Raw genomic sequence first — 18,086 nt, forward strand, 5'->3', positions numbered from 1 at the left:
GATTTTTCCCACCAAGTTGATGATATGTGTATCAGGAAGTCTGCATATCAACATTGTCAGGAGTTAAGCAACAAATATGTTTACTTTGCTCTCTAGCTATCTCTCTGCAATCTGTTAACTAATTTGACATAAAGCTCAATAAAAAATGGTCAGGACTTCACGTCATTTCCCTCAAATATAAAAGAAAAAAGTGGGACATTGCCATAACATGTGGACATGATTCCTTACTGAAGCTTTCAAAAGCAACATTAAGAATTAGAAGATAGATTGTAACCGAGGACAAAGAAATTAAACTCCTCATGATCTGGTTCCCTACAGAGATGACTTAAACAATTTATTAGCTTGTGAGTGAGTCCAAACTCAGGAAACCCTTTCAAAATACATGCCTTAGTGATGCTTGGAGCCAAAGAGGGCTGGAGACCCCAATTGAACTTCCTCCTACACTAAAAACATTACAAACATAAACAATAATTTTCCCTCCATGAATCTCACCACCAAACCTCATAGAATATATCAACTTAACCTAACACTGTGTAACTAACAGAGACAGAAAGGGATATTGCTGCCGTGAGCACAGCAGACATGCTGCCTCTCCAAATCAAGCACGCCTCAAGAACACCATGAACGAATTTAGACTGTGTTAACTGATTAAAGTGAAAACGTGTTTGAGATACCATGAAAAGTTTGTTAAGCCCTTTATACACTATGTTTATATGTGCATTTTCCCTCAAATAAATGTATAATATTACAAGTAGCAGAAATGCCTTACAAACCTAATTCACAGAAAAGTGGAATTAAACATTCCGTACGGACCCACAGTTAGTTCTCAAGTGTCTCACAATCACATGACTGCATTTCTCTTCAGTAACAAAACTCTGTTGCTTCTCTATTCTTTATTTCATCATCAAAAACGGCCAATAATTAATTAAACTTAATGAATACTTAAATGAATTAGTGCAAGTTCTGTCATGATTCTTTTGTACACTAAATACTAAGTTTATCATGACAATTAAGTGGTAATTGTTCCTGCTGCTACTGAAATAGTACAGGTCGCTTTTGAATAACCCCTTGGTTTTCTCAGATGAGGAACAATGGGGACTGATGTCGGTTTGGGTGAGGGTGTTAACAAACTTTTCTATGACACTGACAGCTGGCATCCATCCTGAACAACTTCCTCTCACCTCCTGCATGAGACTGTGGAGGCCTTAAAACAGCTCCTTCCGCAACAGACTGATACTCCAACCATGTAAGAAGGAGCTTACCACAAGGTTGTTTACTCAAACAAGCTGTCAGATCTTTACACAGCACTGACTTTTTCATAATTATACTTTCAGTTATGAGTTCAATTCTTATCATCTTATGTATACAGGTGCGTGACAAGTGTAATTTCCACAGTGTTGGATCATTTAAACACACATTTTCTGTTAACCCTCCTATTTGAATCTTGCAACCCTGCACTCTATATAGACATGCTCTGAGTAAACTGTAGTTGAGGAACACAAATATCGCATCGCTGAAATACACATGTAACCCCAGATGTGGTAAACCTTGCACTTGGGTAACTAAAACCCTAAGCTTTACGTAGCAGCTAAAATGTGTTTTATAGTTATTTATTATATTTTAATGTTTTTCTGATGTTGCACTGCTAGCAAACATGATCCAGCTGCACTTGATGGTTAGCTATTCTGGAGCTATACTGTGGTGAACTGTTGATGAAGCTTGTTGCACTGTGAGCACTCTGTCACCTTAGCCTGTGCATTAATACACTAAAATGAGCATTTATTAGCTGATTCGCATGTGTTTATGTGGTAATGTGACTGCAGGCAGCACAAAGTACATGTTGATCAGCCCTTTTGATCAAAAGAACACCAGTCTGTGGAAGCGGATCCAGAGCCCTGGAGGAGTGATTCAGGATCATTTTGCTTCATAGATTGGCGGCTCTCCAAGATCCCAAAGAAGCTGGATTGACTTTCCATGGCTAACTACAAATGGTGGTAGGTCCAACTGGTTGGCAGGATGCTACATACCCAGAAAGAGTTTAGCACATGGACTTGATCACCCTATAGAGGAACATTTGGATTGAAACACCAAAACATAACAGTACGGTACTAAGAAAAAAACAAGTACTCTTATTATTATTTTTTATTTTCACAAGGCTTGCCATTTTATTTTCTTTATTATTTTTCATATTGTTGTTTATATAAAGTTGTACACTTTGTGTGCGTACTCACTAAAATAGTTTCCTTTGGCAATTCACTCATGGCTGGGTTGTTCATTGTTTGGCTGTTTCGGTCTATGGTAATTCAGCTTCTTTCCGAACTAGCCATTCAGTGTATCTAACTATTAAGTGGGTTACACACATATTATACCCTCCCAGCTCCTGAGTACAAGTCCATTTTGAGCCCCATGTGTAAATAGAGCAGGGTTATTGTCGAGTGAATGGGGTGTGTTGATTTTACCCGTGTGCAGCTCTGCTGATCGGTTGTTTTTTCAAATAGAACTAAAGGTGAGCCAAGGTGAGTCTCATTTTTCAACTCATGTTAAAAAAAAAAGGAGGTCAGTGCGTCAGATGTAGAGGGCTCATTATAACATATAATTATGTATAACTCTGTTTTCATGTGCTGATCACCTGGAAATCCTACACACTGGTCCTTAATCCTTTCTTCATCATGTGTGATGTGAAAAGTAAAAGTGTGAAGCCCTCTCATAGTTTAGTTAAGCAGAGAAGGAGTATGCTGTCCTCTTTTCGTCTGGCAGGCTGAAACATTCTTCATGCACACTAGATTTTATATCACCCTTTCTCTACTTCCATTATCGTCGGTTTGTGGTTGTTGTCATTGAGGCTCAGTTGAGTCCGGCACTCCTCCTGCTGTTCACCTGATGCCAACCATCCAGAACCATCAGAATCAGTGTATTTCCAACATGTCAGCACAATCTGACACGGGAAAACTACCTGAGTGAAGTTCCCCAACTGCTACTCAGGAGTTGTTTGGCCTCAATATGTGAAAAACAGCTCGACTTACCTGTGTTCTGCCGGCGGCTCTGACTCTCCTCCAGTCAGAGATGTGCCCCGTGCTCTCGGTCAGCCTGGTCTGCCCTGCTGCTGGAGAGAAAGCTGAGCTGCAGGTTCTGCTCGCTGGGCTCTGACAAACCAGGGGGCACTGTGGAGCTTCTCTGCAGCGAGGGCACCTGAGTGGGAGGAACAGAGGAGAAGATAAGCCTGAGAGGCATAAACGATAAATGAGGGTGATGATCACAGGATAGCAATGCAATCGCTGTTATGTAACACTGTTACCGTGTCACTGCTTTTCTTGCAAGCGCGCCCATAGTTCTCTTCTCTACTTCCTCCATCTGCGCAAGCAAGTCAGCTCTTCTCTCAGACTGACAGAGACGACGTAGCTCCACAAACCTGATGTACACACAGCAAGTCATGCATCAGAGTGCCAGATGTCTTCGTACATTATTGGGTTTGGTCTGAGGTAAACCGGTCTTTTGTCACAAACCTGGTGTGCGGACTGAGCCGCCTGGCTCCTTGAAACTCTGCAGCAAACTCCTCGTGGTGTCTTACTTCAACCTGCTTCTGCTGCTTCTGTAAATAGATAATTGAAATTGTCAGTATATACCTGCATTAAATTACTAGTTGTTGTACCTTTAACCAAAGTCGAAATTGTCCCCATTCATGCAGAGCTGAGATGAAACCCACACACTGTAAACTGTCTTCTACCTGTTGAGTTGTCCACAGAGCTCTGTAGCAGGAGAGCCAGCCTTTCTGAGGTGCCTCATCACGCTCCTTCTGGAGCGAGCTGAGCTCCTGCTCCATCTCCAAGCACCCGGAGACTGAGCCTCCCCACCTGACAACTGCAACTGAAAAGGGGAAATAACTGGTTTACTACATCTCTGAACACTAAGCTGTGGAGAGCAGCGTGGATGAGACAAAGTATTCGAGACCCATTTCTATTCTGTGCTGTCTGCATCGTGAAATGTTTGCGACTGAGTTTTTTACTCTCTGCCAAAGACTGCTGATATCTTTCTTTTGTTTATTCATCAGTGACTGGTAAGCTGTTGTGCTGGTTTTCTCCTGTTATTAGAAAAGAACATACATGTAATATTAAAAGGAGCTTATAAAGAGCGAAATCGTAGATCTGTGCATTACGGCCAACAGAGAACGTTCAAAATTACAACTATTTATGGTAACCCAAATCGGAAGATTGAGAACAATGACTAAAACCTCAAAGCTCATTCATGGCTTTGTTGTTATTGGAGAAAAATAAGACGAATGTGAAAAAAAAAGACAAAACAAACTAAAAAATTGTCATACCAGCCGCTGGCTCTCCAGCTCAGTGTTCTTCAGTGCAGCTGACCGTAGGCCGAAGTTTTTCTGTAACTGTTTCTCCTTTGAAGGCCACACGTGCACTTTTTTCTTTTCAACTGAAGTGAATGAAACAGAGATTTTAAAAAACAAACTTGTAAAGTGCAAGAATCTGTAAGAGACAATAATGAGCTCTTAAGTTTGGCAAATATAATTCATACTGCACCAAGAATATTTTATTTTTAAAGAAGATTTTTTTTGGCCTTTTCAAGCTGTATTTTCAATAGAGACAGCTGAGAGTGACAGGAATGTGGCAGAGAGAGAGAGATGGGGAATGACTGTGGGAAGGGCCGCAGGTCGGATTCGAACCTGGGCTGCTGCTGAGCCTTCGTACATGGGGCGGATGCTCTACCAACTGAGGGTTTCGACACCCCAAGAATATTTCTAAAAATTACCGTATGTTAAGTAGGAAAATGCACCATATGTCCTGACATAACAACAGGACCCTGAAACTGCCATACAGTAAATTATCAATGAGCTGAAAATACATCTGATCTTTTCATCTTGAGCGCTTGCTCCAAACAGTTCAACAAAGAAGTTATTTTAATCTGCACCAAGACGAAATTATCTGTAAATAAATTACATAAGAGCTGAGAAGAGTCAATTAGTAGAAAGGATCACACACTTGACCTCTTTTTCTGTGTCAGTGATTGGCTGACTTTGTCCATCAGCTCAGTGTGGGAGCCTGATGTGGGAGGCTCTCTGGGCCATGGAGCTCTGCAGGTGGGAGATCTCCTCCTGGGGCTCTGCTTAGACGCTCCTGAAGCCGCTCGATCAGGCTGTTTTGTTTTGTCCGCTCGCGTCCTTCGAGTGCAGTACTCGTAGCAGCTGCTGGTAGCCTTTCACCTGCAAGGATTGAGTGACAGAAAAAAAAAAGGAGAGGATGCTTTTTTTTTTTTTTTTTATTATTTATATTAATCCATTAGGAACAGTTATATATGGTACCTGCCACCCTGTGCTGGGATATAATGAAGCACCCATTTTGCACTACCTGGCTTTAGCTTCAGCAGGGTGCTGTTCCTGAATAGTCAACTTGAGGCAAATGCAAGGACCTGGCGGCCACAGCTTGCTCCACCAGCACCTGAAAGTAAAAAAGCAACCTATGACAACACATATTAATCATCAAGCCCCCTATATCCCAGACTTCAAGTGATTAACACTTGTTTTGGAGAGCTACTGTTTCCTCCACTCTCGTAGATGCAGCAGGGCCAGTATGGCCTCCAGGCTGGCCATGTCTGCCTGGCTCTGCTGAGCCTCTCTGTGGCTCTGGTTCATCCTTCTGCCCTGGCTCTGGGCAGCGTTCGACTCTTCCAGCTCTTTGCGCAAAGGGCCAGCTCCCTGCACTCCGCTCCCCGCTCCTTTGCTGACGTTCCGATGGAGCCTTCGTTCGGTCTCTTCAGCCGAGCCTGTGTTCCAGCAGCTGCAGACTTGGCCTGCCTCACCTCCTCCATATCTGGCTAGGAGGCTGGATGAGGGGAAAATCGAATAAAAATGTGTTAACCAACAAATCAAAGCAATTTCTTTGGAGATTTGATAATGACACAGCAGTTCCATTTTATTTATTGTTAAAGACAAATGTTAAGAAAAACCATTTATAACAATCCAACTCATCATCCATACCTAATTGTTTGGCTCTGTTCAACCTTTTCTCTCTCAAACACAGTGCACTTCATTTCCAACTCTTCTTTTTCTCTGTCAACTCAATAAGACTCTCTTTTAGTTTGCTTCACTCTCCATACCTAAAAAAAACACACAAATAAAAACACATTTTAGTGTCAGGTGCAACTAAAAAGCAGTAAAAAATGCATAACTTAATAATGAAAGGTAATTCAATTTACCCTCTTAAGTTTAATGGAAATGTAGCCTTAACATCTTTGAAGGCTTCTTTGAGTTTCTCTGCATTTTCAAGGGCTTGGTTCCTTTGTTGGCTGCCCTGTAGGGAATGAGGTAAAACATAAGTACTAAAACTCCATCATTGTAAAAGTAAATTGGAGTAGGAACATCTACATCTCTTGAAAATTGACAGGTAAAACTAAATTAAAGAACACAACACATATAAATCAACGGCATATGGTGTTCATGCAGTTATCAAAACTGTTGTAAATTCTGTGCGGAAGTTAAGCCTGTTATGCATTTTCTATCTTAGGTTACATGAGGTCACTGTGGGCCTTTGAGGTGACAGGTAGTTTATCTCCACAGTGGTGGCTATGCCTGCCTTCCTAGACATAATAGATGCTTGCCGTTTGACGTTCTAATCTGTGTAAACAGTCATCTGTGTCTCCAGACTAGAATATTCTGACAATAACAACTCCATGGGTAAGAACATTCTCTTGACTACTATTCTTCGGGCGTCTAGTATTTGTGGTGTTATCTTGGGGGTTTAAAATCGATCCACCCAGGATGAGTCGGGCAGAATGTGAGACCGACTCAGGCACTTCTGATGAACTTTGAGGTGTCTCTTATTCTCCTTGGCCAAATTTCAATATATTACAGCATAAGACATCAGAGGCTCCTGGACACTTTCTTCCCTCCTGACCTCACATTGACCTTTGACTTCAGCAATTTCTCCACAACAAAGCCCAGGATAAAGGTATCACCGTTTGCACATGCTGTCTTGGCTTCCAGCTCTTCTCGCAGGGCGTTCAGGTCCTCAGTAAGAGTTGCCATAACAATGTTGCTGTGAGCGCTTCTTCCTGGCTGCACTCTGCCCTCAGCTCTACTGCCCTGATACAAGACATGTTGTTAGTGTAACAGATTCAAGAAAAAAAAAAAGTAATTGAGAAAATCATCAAAGCTGAAATCAAGCCTCCCTTGTAGAGTACTAACAACCAGCAGCAAATGTCTAAGACAATTATAGTATTATGATGACTGGCGGTGCCCGATAGCACATTCCATCTTGACACCGATTTAGTATCTAGTGTATAATAAACTGTAATTACCATATTACAGTTCCACGAATAGCAACATATACAGTAGTATAAGTTAAGAATATGTGGTTACTTTAGCTCTTCAGTCTGAGCCTCCAGCTCTGCTTGAGCTGCCGAATCTGCTCACTCATGACTGCCACACTGTGTCTAACCCGACCCTGGGGCCCCTGAGGCCAACCTAGAATAAAAAACACGAAATATCACTGTTACAATACAGTTTTCGTTTTTTATTTCCAGTGCAGTGTCATCCTGTGACTTGAAAGGGGCAGTTCATACTGCTAGCATCAAGTCACTGTGAGGTGCTCATCCTGCATGGTCAGGCAGGCGTTCTCCTGACGTACGCAGCCCGCCTTCTTCCTCGAAGAAACAGGCTCCATCTCTCTACCTCGACTTGACTATGCAGACTGAAAAGCGGAGTGTCTTCTATATTTACCTTTTAGTTATGATGTTACCCCTAGCCCTGTTTATTACCGAGCATCAATGTTATCTATATTATATTCACCGCTTTCTGAAAATGGATCAGAGTTGGAAAACATTAAATCTCTAACAAACAAAAGATTTCTGTACAGAGCACATTTATATCCTTTAAAACTGACTGTAACAATACCTACATACAAACATAATGCCAATACATGCTGTGTTATCTGACACTACTTTTTTGGGAGGTGGAAATATCTGTTGTCAACACATGCACACAAATCCCTTACAGAGCAGGGAAGGTAAGCACAGCATATCTGACTGGTTGTCTCTGAAATTTTTCACGCAAGAAGAAACACACAATCTTGTCTCTCACCCTAGAGTTAGAGGAGGGTGGGCTTAACACTGCCAGCCGAGCAGCACGTCTTCAGCTGTCCCACACTCCTGACAACACAGCCTGACTGGGATGGAGGTCATCAGGTGCCTGCAGGTCTTGTAAGGTAGGCGATGAGGACTCTGCTGCTTGGACTCAACCCTGTCATCCTGTCCTTGTGACTGACTGTAGAGAGTGTAACTAAGTGAGGGGACAAATACTTTACTACGCCTGTGTAATGTCCTCAAGTGGTGGCTGCCGGTTTACCTGCTGAGATGTGAAGTTGCTGGTTCAGACTGTGTGTTTTATGTCATGCAGTTGCTCACCTCACTCTCTTGTCCCACACTTTGCAGGGCTGAGATCCGTCAGTCGAAGCAGATATCTCAAACTGACCACATCTTCGGCTAAACTCCTCTCGTCCTCACACATTAGACTGACGATAAGTGCATGGTACTTCAGCTATTCAACTTGTCCTGACTTACTGGGTCGGCTGTGAGTTGCCAAACACTTACAACTTGTAAACACACCGATATCTAACTCACCAACACGCTGCTACCTTTAAAACATCCCGACAGCATAGCTACGCTCTAAATGTAAACAAAGATGCTCGTTGTATCAACAGGTGGCTAGCTAGTTAACGTTACCGTTGTTTTTAGGACGAGAGACCGGCCAGACAGCGTTTTTAAGTGTTTCTTGAATGAAATATTACTTTCCTGTGTCCTGAAAGCATTAACAAATGTAACCGGGACTTGTAGTTGAGTAAAACTCTCCAGGGTATCCAGTTGTAGCAGAACGATTTGTAATTTGTAGTCCCCGCCCACGTTCTAACAACGCGTTCTGTGATTGATGAGGACGAAGCGGCCTTTGACGTGATTGGTGAGAGGTGGCCGCGAACACTGGCGCGTGCACTGGAACTGTCAGATTTCCAACGGTAACTCCGGCTGAGGACGCTCGCGCAGTTAACGTTACACCAAACACAAGAGCACGCGACGAGACCGCTCAAATATCAGCCTTTATTTATTCTTTAACTAAACAGTTCAGAAGTAACACGTCAACCTATATATGATGTATAAAAACGGTAATAAGAAGAATCTCAAGGAGACAAAGCAGACGTTAACATGTATGTTCTTTGGCTGCTGGAAGCCAGTGTGGCAGCGACATGTCGGGCTGAGACACCACTGGCTGAACAGAGGAGAGAAGCTTCAAATGCATCGACTACATCCACACCAATGAAGTGGTATCAATTATTTAAAAAAAAAAAAAAGTCTGTCCATCAGAACAAAAACATCTCGAAAAAGAGATACTAACTGAATATTTACCTCTTGCATGACATCAGCCTATTCGTTTCCAGTGATTGTTTTCTGACTCATTTAAAACAGAACAAAGACTACAAATTATTTCGCTCATAGAAAAAAGAAAAAAAAAGCTCATGCATACATATGATCAAAAGAAATGCGACAAATGCTGAGAACCTGATATAGAATACTGACCAACAACACTGATGAAACTTAGAAATCAAGCTGCAAATGCTGACCTAGACAATACAGTGAAGTTTTTGGGCATATCCTGAGTGTGTAAACTAAACATGTGTTGACTGTAAAAGCAAAAAATCCCAAGTGCGTTTGTTTTTTTGTTTTTTTTTGCCCCGTCTCATGAAAAATTCATCGACCGAGTCAAATCATCACATAGTAATGATGACGCTCGCCCTTTGTCAAACCATGGGTCCAATTATATGGCAGAACAACACCTTCATCCAGGACTAACTTGCATGGCAGCACAACAAATAAAAAAAGCAGAACAATCTGAGCTCTAGGTTTGAGAACTGGATATACACACATTCATTCTATTGGCACTTTATTTTTCTTGAATAACTATCAGACAAAAAAGGTTAAAAATTAATAGGTCCTTAAAGATTTAACAGTCATTGTATCAAATCAAAAATGTTATAAAAAGGGTTATAGGAGTGCTCCTGGGTTAGGATTTGGATCGTTTATAAGCTGAAATTACACTTGATTTGGGGACATTTTTTTAGAAAAATTATGACCACATAAACAAGTATTTAAAGAACTTTCCATGGGTGAAAATGCTGCCATTATGAGCTGAAAAGCTCACATTATCTGTTCAAAAATGAGATGACAACCTAACAGACATAGTTTGATATGTGCAATCCATATTTTAAAAAAAGAAAATAATTTGAGAAATCTGTCCTTCAGAACGCAAAGGAAACAAGAAAGTACAAGTGGAAAAGGTATAAATGTAGTATAATTCTATATTAAATAATAAACATTTGCAGCAGCACATCTCTTTTTTTTTTCCTCCTGACTGCTCACAAACGGCACACTTTCCAAAACACAACTCAAAGATATGTCTGCCCAAGGCAACAAGAGGTACTCATAACCGGGACTAGAGAAGGGGGGACATGATAGTAAAGGGACACGTGTTTATTAGAAATCTGGTAAGAAAATAAATGTTAACTGAACATAAGGAATTGTTCACTGCCTGGTTACAGTAGTGTAAATTAATGAAAATTCTTTGAACAACAACTTCCCCTCTTTCTCTTATCCTCCAAGATTCAACATTTAATAATGCAGGACCAACTACATTCTGTCAAAACAAAAACAAAGAAACTTAACAAAAACAAAGAGACTTACAGTTTCATACTTAACGGTCTGAAAATTAAAAGCATATCACTGGATTAAAAATTAAGCACAATATGGGTTCACTGTAAGCCTACAGGTGCAGTGCACTGATCGATTAAACTGCCCCTGAATAAACGGGGGATTCTGTAAACATTCAAAGCAGATTATGTGAGTTAAAAGCAGATAACGCAATATGGTGGTGGTATAATGAAAATGTCTTCAATGACTGTAACCTTTAAGCACACCGTGGAAAAGATACATTTCAATGTGCTGTAATCCCTTGGACTGCACTGAACCGGTAGGCTTTACAGTAGCTTAACAGGCACAAACTTGCTCCTGTCTAAACTAAACAAATACTTATATCAATTAATGCTCTGAATACAGGCCGTGTACACAATGTCCTTAGTACAGCCATGAACCTCTTAAAAAGGCGCTGGTTAGAGTTACAAGTGATGTGACCTGATGACACAAGTCTAGGAGGCGGTGGACTCCTTCCCACTCCACCAGATACTGGACCTTGCCGTCGAGAGTAACTCGTCGTGCCAGGACTTTGTACTTTTCCCCGCAAGCCAACCGCCCTGCTGCTCCAAATAGCTGCTGATGGAGCTCTTGAGGTGGGGAAGCTGACTGTTGGGGTCCATGCCGTGAACTATGTCTGTGGAGTGAAGCCCTGGGAGTGGCTCAGCACCTCTGTGGCAGGGGGATTTGGATCTGCGTGACTGGGAGGGGGGATCTCAGGGTTAGGGGGCTGCAGGGCCCGCCGTGGTCGCCCACGTTTCCTTTTTATGGTGGGAGGAAACAGGCATGATGCAGGGTGTCGTGCGTGTCTTGCTGGAGCTACAGAGGCTGGAGGGTGTTTGATAGGAAAAGAGGAAGTCAGACAACTGGTTTGAATTCGACACTTAAACTTTGGCATGTTATCATCATGCTAACGGCATGAGGCAGAGAGGCATGAATTCTGTATCAAAGTTAATCAATCCATCCAGTAGCTGTGGGGTATTTCAGTCTTGACAGACAAAAGAACCACCAGAGAGTCATACATGTCAAAGTGAGGAAGGGATGGATGTTTACAGTTGCATAGCAGGCATACCTGGGCTGTCTTGAAATGCTAGTTGAGGTAGTTTCTGTGGTGCTCAGGGCTCCTATGGATTCCCCATCTGAAGACAGCAGGACCTGTCGCTTCTGGTTTGTGGGAATGGTAAAATTAAAAGACAGGAGAAAGAGAAGACTTAGACACAGATAGAAGAAAAAATTACAGTTGTTTTTACGAAAACAAGTTGAATTTATCAAAGAGGGAAAACTTTGAAAATGAATTCATCGCTTAGAATTCTCGGTTTCAGGCTTTTTGAAGCGAGGATTTTTAGATAATCTAAATTTTTGACTGCTGGTTGAACGAAACAAGCAATTTATAGACACCATGTTTTCTATGCCGTAGATCCATTAAAAACAATTAGTTGCATCTTTGATTGCTCACTTACTTGATAGAGGTTAAGTGATCCATGTGTGGGACTCTAGTGGTAGAGGCTTTCTTATTTCCTGTCAAAGACAAGAAATGTTAGCATCTCTCAGTGGGTTTCCTTTTTTCTAACAGTTTCTCAACATCCCCAGCAAAAGTTACAGTTAGAATCTGTGGGTGGATGGCTCAGACCTACGTAGAAATATGCCAATACACACACACCCCTCTCAACAATGTGTACATACCCAGCTCACGCCCACCAAGATATTATACATACAAATGCCACACACACACACACACACACACACAGGGATATGAGTTCACTGAGGCGTTGTCGTTTGCCAGAGTCTCCAGTGAACGTGCTCCTTGCTTCCTCTTTTTCTTTTTCTTCTTCTTCTTCTTCTTCTTGTGCCATTGGTTTATGTACTGCAGCTAGAGCAACAACAACAAAACAACATTTCACAACCGTTTCGCAAGTAATGACACCTGTGCATTAAAAAGACAACCGTCACACTTTATGAAACTAATCACAAGGTGCAGGACTATATCGAACACTGCTTTTGTTTTGTTGTAAGTTTAAAAAAAATATTTTTATGCCACCAGTCCAAACACAGCAGTTTGCAAATTGAAGGCTTCTAATCACCGTGTTGAGGGATAGTAAGGGGTATGTGTCATAACAAAGGCTTTATTCATATTCTTGTTGACGCCCCACCCCGAAATTCAGAACCATTAGCCTCAAAAATCTTACCTCATGCCAGGGAGAGCTTTGGTGACTTGCATCCCTTGATGGTGATCTCGTGTGAAGCCCTCTCCATCACTCTGCTGGTCGGCTCATCGGAGTTTGGGGGGAGCAGGAGGGAAACGGATCCTCAGCCCAAACAAGTGTTTCTTTTTCTTTACCTCCTTCCCTGACATGAACCTGGAATGAAAGGGAGGGGGAGAGTTTAATGATAGTAGAAATACTGCAAAAACCGGGACAGATATGTCCAATTAACCAATAAAAGGAATAACTTACATGCTCCTGTTGTTGTTTAATGCCTCAGAACACTTTCATATCGCTCTGATCTCGGAGTATTGGCGAGCTTCGGACATGGGGAGGGAGTCACCAAACATGAAGGACAGGGTGCAAGAAAAAAAAAAGTTAATATTTCAGAAAATCAACACCATATGCTTTCCAAATCCATTTGGCAGCCTGGGATAATTCAAACATAATTACCCTCTAGGACAGACCAACAGTGTGGTTTTCTGTTTTTCCTCCACTCAACTTGGATGCATGGTGCAATGAGCAGCCACATACTGAGGAAACCGCTAACGTGTAACAGGCTGCAATTCCTAACATCTGTGCCAAACTAAAACATGCCAATTACGCGCACTAAAATACTACTGAAAGTTCTAATAGCACTGTTAGTTGGTAAAAGTGTCACACTACTACCCCAGATGTTACAATACACTGACATCACAGTACATTGAACAGGTGAGTCGTAGGTAACTGATGTGCACATTCTTCTTAGTGTGAGTCACACTCAGGTTGTACAGGCTCAGGTGTGTGACATCCCCCCTGAAACATTTTAGTTTTTAAATTGCAGGAAGTGAGAGAGTTGGCACGTGGCACTGCTAACGTATTAAAAATACATGGAGGGCTGGAACTTCATTTTGGGCCTCTACACTTTGGTGTAGAGGGGGCACTACTTTGGAATAATGGCAATCACTTCTTGTGTATTTTCTTAAAGATTCTGCTTTAAAAGAAGGCTATCGGTCAAAGTTGAACTTACATCTTGAGATTCACTTACCATTTGAGAGGCAGTCGCCTGAGGTACTCTGGTCCACCCATTACAAGGAAACAAATAACATATAAAACCTAAAGTCAAAACAGACACAAAACTATGTTAGCTCATTCCAAAGGCAGGAGGTTTATGATTTATAAAATAAATCTCAAAGGAAATGTTATAGTACATGGTTATGTGTTGGCAATAAACACAAGACAATATGTCCTGTATTGAAAACAAAGTGGAGGTGAAAAACATATCAAGCATAGTTGGATTTCCTCCACTGATTTATTTCTCACATACATAAAGTTATTCTTTTAAAGTTTGCAGTCTTTAATGTCGTTTTTCCCTCCGAAAGAATTAACTAGTATGTAGTGCAACAAAACAAGTACTGTTCCACTCGACTGCAGTCCAGAAACACGGTTTGGTTGTGTCTAACATACGTTACCTGACCCCTGCCAGCCGAACAGTCTTTTTCACAACCGTGGTATAAATGTATACAATATGACACACACTCTATCCATCCATCTATGATAGATATAAATATAGATAGTGGTATCTGCACCTGTCTCCGTAGAGCATGGGCATCTGTAAGCAATGGAGACACGCCTCATGGAACCACTGCTGACACCTGTTACACTGCAGCATCTTCAGGTACCAACTACAGCAAAGAGAACAGAGTGTTACTGTAACAGGATATGTGATGTGTAATATTTATTTTAATCTGGACATGTTGGTTTACCCAGATTAATGTGTTCTTTAAAGTTTCTACTCACTCTCCTGGCCCCCGCAGTAGCAATAGCACTGCTGGATGTTAGTCTTGTGGCCTTGATCCCACACCAGTTCATCCAGGTTGTACGGGAAGACAGGTGCAGCTCCATGTGCTGCTGCTGGTGCTGTTTTTGTTGTTGCTGGTCGTGCTGCAGAAAGCCTTTCGCAGATGCTCCTCTCCTGTGCGCACCCCCCCTCTGTAAACCACACAGAGAAAAAGCATGTTACCCCAACATAAAGCTTTGTACAACACATATATTTACTTCATAGATTATCTATAGCTACCTTATAGTATCTCACGTCAATTTTGCTTAAGTTAAAGCAGAACAAATAATTTGTCAATTGCTATTTGTCATGTAAATACTCAAACGTTCAGCTGAAGGCTTTATGCATTCATACTCGAAACAAAAGCTGTACCTTAGTATAGAAGTGAGCTCACACTCTGAGCAGAGCCACTTTCATCTGGTCAATCACAGAAGCATCGATGGGGGGAGTGGCACAGCTGATGATAGCCTAAAAGACAATGAACACATTTACATGCAGCTGCCACGTACTGCAGTCTGCAGAAATACAAATGGCCTTAATGACCAGAGATTAGAGCTCAATAGTAAAAAAAAAACGTAACGTTACCTTGTCCACACTTGTCGCAAATGACAATCTCATTGGGCTCATCTGAAGTTTCATCCTGGCATATGGAGCACACTATGTCATCGTCCTCATCGTCCTCGTCATCTTCATCACCTTAATGGTCCAAAAAAAAAAAAAAAAGTAGGAAAATAATTACAACTTTCTCACCAGCAGCTGTCATGCAGGCAAGTTATGAAAGAGTCAAGACGAGCCGAGCACCTCAAGTAGTGTTTTTACTCTGCAACAACAGGTGACTATAGGAACTATTTGTCTGATTGAAAGTAGTTCCAACCGAAACTGTCCACTGTGAGGTGTGTATCTGTATTAGTCTGGACACTTCATGATCAGACATTCATTTTTAATGAATTGTAATTAAAGCTATATTCCATTTACTCTCGTTGCTGTTGGTCTGTAAGCACAACTAACAGTGCTGTGAGGGTTAAAGAAACACTGCAAGTCATCACATCACTGCAGGGAAGTGATAACTTCAACCACTGGAGGTCAGCAGACGACAAGGCTTTGAAACTGTCTGAAAGTCTGCAGCATTGCAACACTGTGTGCATACATGGGGATCAGCTCAATTTGGAATTTAAGACTAAAAAAATAAATACAATTAACTGGTGGATAGTTCTCAAAGTGTCCATACATGTCTGGGTTGTGCAATTTAACTGACTGATCTGGAAGTGGATAGACCCCAGCCTCGCTGTATCTCCCCACGACAGAGCACTGGCATTGTACTGATGCCAGATTCTGTGGACAGTTAACTGTCACCAACGTAAAAATGAAGATAAATGAGGCAGAAGACAGCAGATGGGGGGAGGAGTGCATAATACGAATGTATTAATTCTAGTAAAATCATGAAAGTGTACAGAATCAAAAGTGGCAAGCATGTAAACCTTGAAGTTAAAAGAACGTACCCGTTTGTATATCCTTCCAGAGAACCCAGGACTTTGACCGATCCTCAAAAACCACAAAGCATCGCTGCTTGTCCCGATCTATCTAAAAAGGAGGAAACAAAAATAGATTTACATCTTCCTAAAAACAACTCGGAAATACAAGGTACACATACGAGACAAGAAAATGCTGCAGGCAACAATTAACACCCAGTGTTTAGAACATTTTACCAGATGGACTTGATGTGTCCTGGGTTCCCTATCATTAAATTACATTAATATTGCGTTAAAAATGACATGACAGAAATCCTCACAAGTTTGAGTCTCCGATGTACTGAGGTTATATGAGGAAATAATGTTTCCCCTCAGACTAACCTTGGTGATTGTCCCCAAGTAGAACAAGCCATCTGACCACCGGGCCAAGACGTCCTGTCCCTCTGTAAACCTGTCAGCCATGTCGTCGTCTTCTCCATACTCTCCCCTGGCAGAAAGGCTTGTGGGGGACAAGGACACAGCCTGCTGCTGCCGCTGGGGGTGAGCTCTGTGATGGACAGACAGGTGGTCCACAACCCCTGAGTCTCTGTAAAACAGAAGGGGAGGAGAAACGCATTTACAGGAAATTAACAGGATTAACAGGAATTAGTCATTTAAACAACCAGTAATTACATATGCAGATCCAACAATGTTAAATAAATAAGTCAGGGTAGAAACACTGATATAAGATACAGGCATAAGGGTTTATTTAATAATTAAACTAAACTATAATCAACACTGTAATTTATACCATTAATAAAATTCCCTTTTAACAGCCAATAGGACTTATATGTAGGTGGATCTACTACAATACTCTTTTGTGTCATTTTAATAGAAAATACTGTGGTTACAACGAGAAGTGAAATGAGACACATGCCATTTCCCCTCCAGTGGGTACAAACAACAGGTGATTGTGCTCATAATTAGTGCTAATTGGTAATTAACCACAAGCATGCAGTCATTAACATGGCTGAGCATTTCTATCAAATACTGCACGTTAAAAAAAAATAAATAAAAGGAAATGCTAAAAGTAATTATACATGTTGAACACTTACATAATAAAGTTGTATGTCAGTGACAGTTGTAATTATACAAGTTTAGCAGTTGGTTTGTTTTCTCTCCTGGTGTTAAAACATGACTCATTAAGTCACGTTAGAGGTTGTAGGTGTAATTTTCTTTACGTCCCTTTAGCCAGTATCCGTCAGCCCCTTTGTTCGCCCACTGTTTGAACATGGTTAATATCATCCACCAGAGAGGATAAAGAGCCAGTTTGAGATACCGCTGCATGCTTAAGTGTCTTGTGTGTGAGAGAGCCAGCAGCCAGGCCTGCTTGTTGGCGTGAATCCCCCCGCATGCAGAGCGGTAACCCCGCACAGGTCGCTGACCGTCGGACCCACACCCCCCCCTCCACCACCACAGGAGGAAAACATGATGACAACAATACCTCATTCGGTCACCCTCTGCTTCTACAAGCGACTCGTACTGCAAACAAAAAAAAAAAAAAATCAGGATACGTGTGACCGGTGTTGTTCCGCTCCCTCTCAAAGTTGGATGTATCTCAGGAGTGCGTGGCGGAAACTTGCGGGTCTGCTGTCTTCATCAGAAAATAACAAACGGCTCATTTTCCCCCAACACGTTCGCCATTTTGGTTTCCCGCTGATGATCGGGGAGTGCATTATGGGAAGCTGCTGCTGCTCGTCTACGTTCACCTTTTTCCTTTTTTCAAACATTTGAAAATGTAGGCAGGGCGTTTGGCATTTACCAACCACACCACACCCGCCCCTTAAAGAAGTATAATGTGCCTTTTTTTTTACA

At 41.7% G+C, this 18,086-nt stretch overlaps 1 protein-coding gene across 2 annotated transcripts in view; it reads right to left on the reverse strand.

Annotated features, from left to right (window-relative positions):
- Positions 1 to 17,921, reverse strand: part of mtf2 (metal response element binding transcription factor 2) — a 37,515-nt gene extending 19,594 nt beyond the window's left edge. Inside the window, exons 1-4 of one of the 2 annotated variants that reach the window (XM_027285756.1) lie at positions 17,716 to 17,921; positions 16,614 to 16,818; positions 16,263 to 16,344; positions 15,349 to 15,459 (exon numbers count right to left, since the gene is read on the reverse strand). In XM_027285756.1, the coding sequence (XP_027141557.1) occupies positions 15,349 to 15,459; positions 16,263 to 16,344; positions 16,614 to 16,818; positions 17,716 to 17,720 (403 nt within the window). In that variant the 5' untranslated portion in view covers positions 17,721 to 17,921. Of the gene's footprint in view, positions 1 to 15,348; positions 15,460 to 16,262; positions 16,345 to 16,613; positions 16,819 to 17,326; positions 17,655 to 17,715 lie in introns of those variants that run through there. The other variant, XM_019258991.2, reaches the window with a different exon arrangement.
- Between the last annotated feature and the right edge of the window lie 165 nt (positions 17,922 to 18,086).

This window comes from Larimichthys crocea, chromosome XII, assembly GCF_000972845.2.
Source record: "Larimichthys crocea isolate SSNF chromosome XII, L_crocea_2.0, whole genome shotgun sequence".
In the NCBI taxonomy this organism is placed as follows: Eukaryota; Metazoa; Chordata; class Actinopteri; family Sciaenidae; genus Larimichthys; species Larimichthys crocea.